At 43.2% G+C, this 1,952-nt stretch overlaps 1 protein-coding gene across 1 annotated transcript; it reads left to right on the top strand.

The window, feature by feature from the left end:
• Window positions 1–1,167: 1,167 nt before the first annotated feature.
• On the top strand, window positions 1,168–1,714 carry LOC106011806 (the record flags this gene model as incomplete). The annotated part of the gene is given in 1 exon segment (XM_013082734.2): window positions 1,168–1,714. A coding segment is annotated over 1 exon segment (411 nt), but the record flags the coding sequence as incomplete, so codon positions are not given.
• Window positions 1,715–1,952: the final 238 nt, after the last annotated feature.

Raw genomic sequence — 1,952 nt, forward strand, 5'->3', positions numbered from 1 at the left:
CACACACACACACTCACAAACATTTTCTTTCTATCATGGTCTCTCCCACAGTCTTCCCGAAGAGCCCACGAATCTGCTCATTCACTACCCACCCCCACCCTCATACTCGTCTCTCTCTCTTTGTCTCCCTCTCTCCTCCGCCCACCCCCTTCCTCTGTCTCTCCCATATCTCCATCTGTAATCTTTCTTTCTCTCTCTCCTCCCCCTTTTCTTAAGGGTATTAATTACTAACTGCAACAGGACCTGCAGAGTACTTAAGTTTACACCTGATAAAACAAGTAACCCTGCCAGCCGTTTCCATGAATGAGAGAGGTCGGCGATTCTTGTGCAGTGACTGATTGTGAGCAGACGACCCACAGCAACAGGGCATGCCGAGCTGGCTGTTGTGTGAGCGCATGCTTCGAACAGTTAGCCTCGAGTTACTCGTCATTTCATAAATCAGCTGGTTTCCTGTGCTTCTATTTTCGTCTGGAATAACACAAAGAAGGGGGGAAATTTTGTTAACAAGTAAGCAAATTTTTCGATAGTTCGTTCATCCAAATTCCACACAAAGTTCTTTGTCTGATTTGATAAGAATGTAACCTCACCATTCGCCCTCCCTTCTTTCGTGTTTGGGCTGACGGGAGCGCGTTCTGAAAAGTCAGTGCTGAGTAAAATCGGACTAGAAATCTGGTTAACCGGTTAATATATAAACGACTAACAAGAACACACCATATTAGGCCTACACCATTGTGCATCCTGAATGAGATAGTAATCCAATTCATAATCCCGTTTCATGTAATTTATTTTAAATCCTGAATTTATAAGCAACATTTTTTGGGCTTTTGGGCTCGATATAATATTGATATGAAATACAAAGTTTTAATTGAAAGGGCATATCTGTTTTATTTACTCACGAAGATAGAATCTAGGTTTCAAATTTGACAGAACGTAATTATTCTGATCTTCATGTTCTCTTGTTTATTTTCAATCCTAAGATAATAAAACACCTTGGACTTCTGATATAGTCTAATTCAATTCAATTGATTACACATAGGCACATAAAAAGATCCGGATCCTAAAAAATGGGTGCGTGCCCAGCTCGAGCAAAAACCGCCGATGCGTTGCGCTCGCCGCCCCTCTCCGACTCTCCGGTCGCGAGATCAGCTTTTCGGTTTTTTTCTAGGTCAAAGGATGCCCCGGAAACACTCCTGATTTTTATTCCCAGGGGTGAAGAAAGATGGCGAGGGGGCAAAACAAAAGTTATGGTGTTGTGTTGTTCTTCGTTGTGTGGAAGCGGGTGTGATTCTTCTCTGGATTAAGCATGTATTTCGTGAAATCAAAGAAAAATTTGGAAGACCAGGATGCTATTGAGCCAATGGAAAGTAAACGCAGAGATCGCTACCAGAGGTCCGATTCGGCTCGTTTGTTATTGCAGGCAATGCCACCACAGCAGTCGAAATCGGACCAACTTCAGCATCAGCAGCTGGCAGCTGACAACGGAAAAGTGCCTTATCCAAAACCGGTTCCAGCGGATACCTTTGTGGCCGGGTCGATCGCAGACCCTGTTGAATTCAGGCCCGAGGAGCTGCCGGACGGAGCCTGCTACAGGCCGAAGAAGGATTTGAAAAATTTAGCCACAGCGGCGAAAGGGAATACAGTAACGGATAGCGATCCCAAGGCTGTTGTAGCCTCATCACCAGAGATGATGTCGGAACAAGTTCGATCAGCTGAGGTAAATAAAGAAGCCCATTTTTATAAGCGTTTATTACTATTCAGGTTCTCTTTTTTAAGGGCCCGATATTGATCTCATTTTCCATCGTCACTTGCTTAGAGCTTTTCACTTGAAGAATTACAGCTTAAAAAAGCTCTTCTCTCTATCTTATGGTATAGATCTAGAGTCTCTAGACAGATAGAATCATAGATCTAGATATCTAGATCTAGATCTAGATCTAGATTCTAGATCTAGATCT

This window comes from Aplysia californica, unplaced genomic scaffold (genome assembly GCF_000002075.1).
Source record: "Aplysia californica isolate F4 #8 unplaced genomic scaffold, AplCal3.0 scaffold00191, whole genome shotgun sequence".
Lineage (NCBI taxonomy): Eukaryota > Metazoa > Mollusca > Gastropoda > Aplysiida > Aplysiidae > Aplysia > Aplysia californica.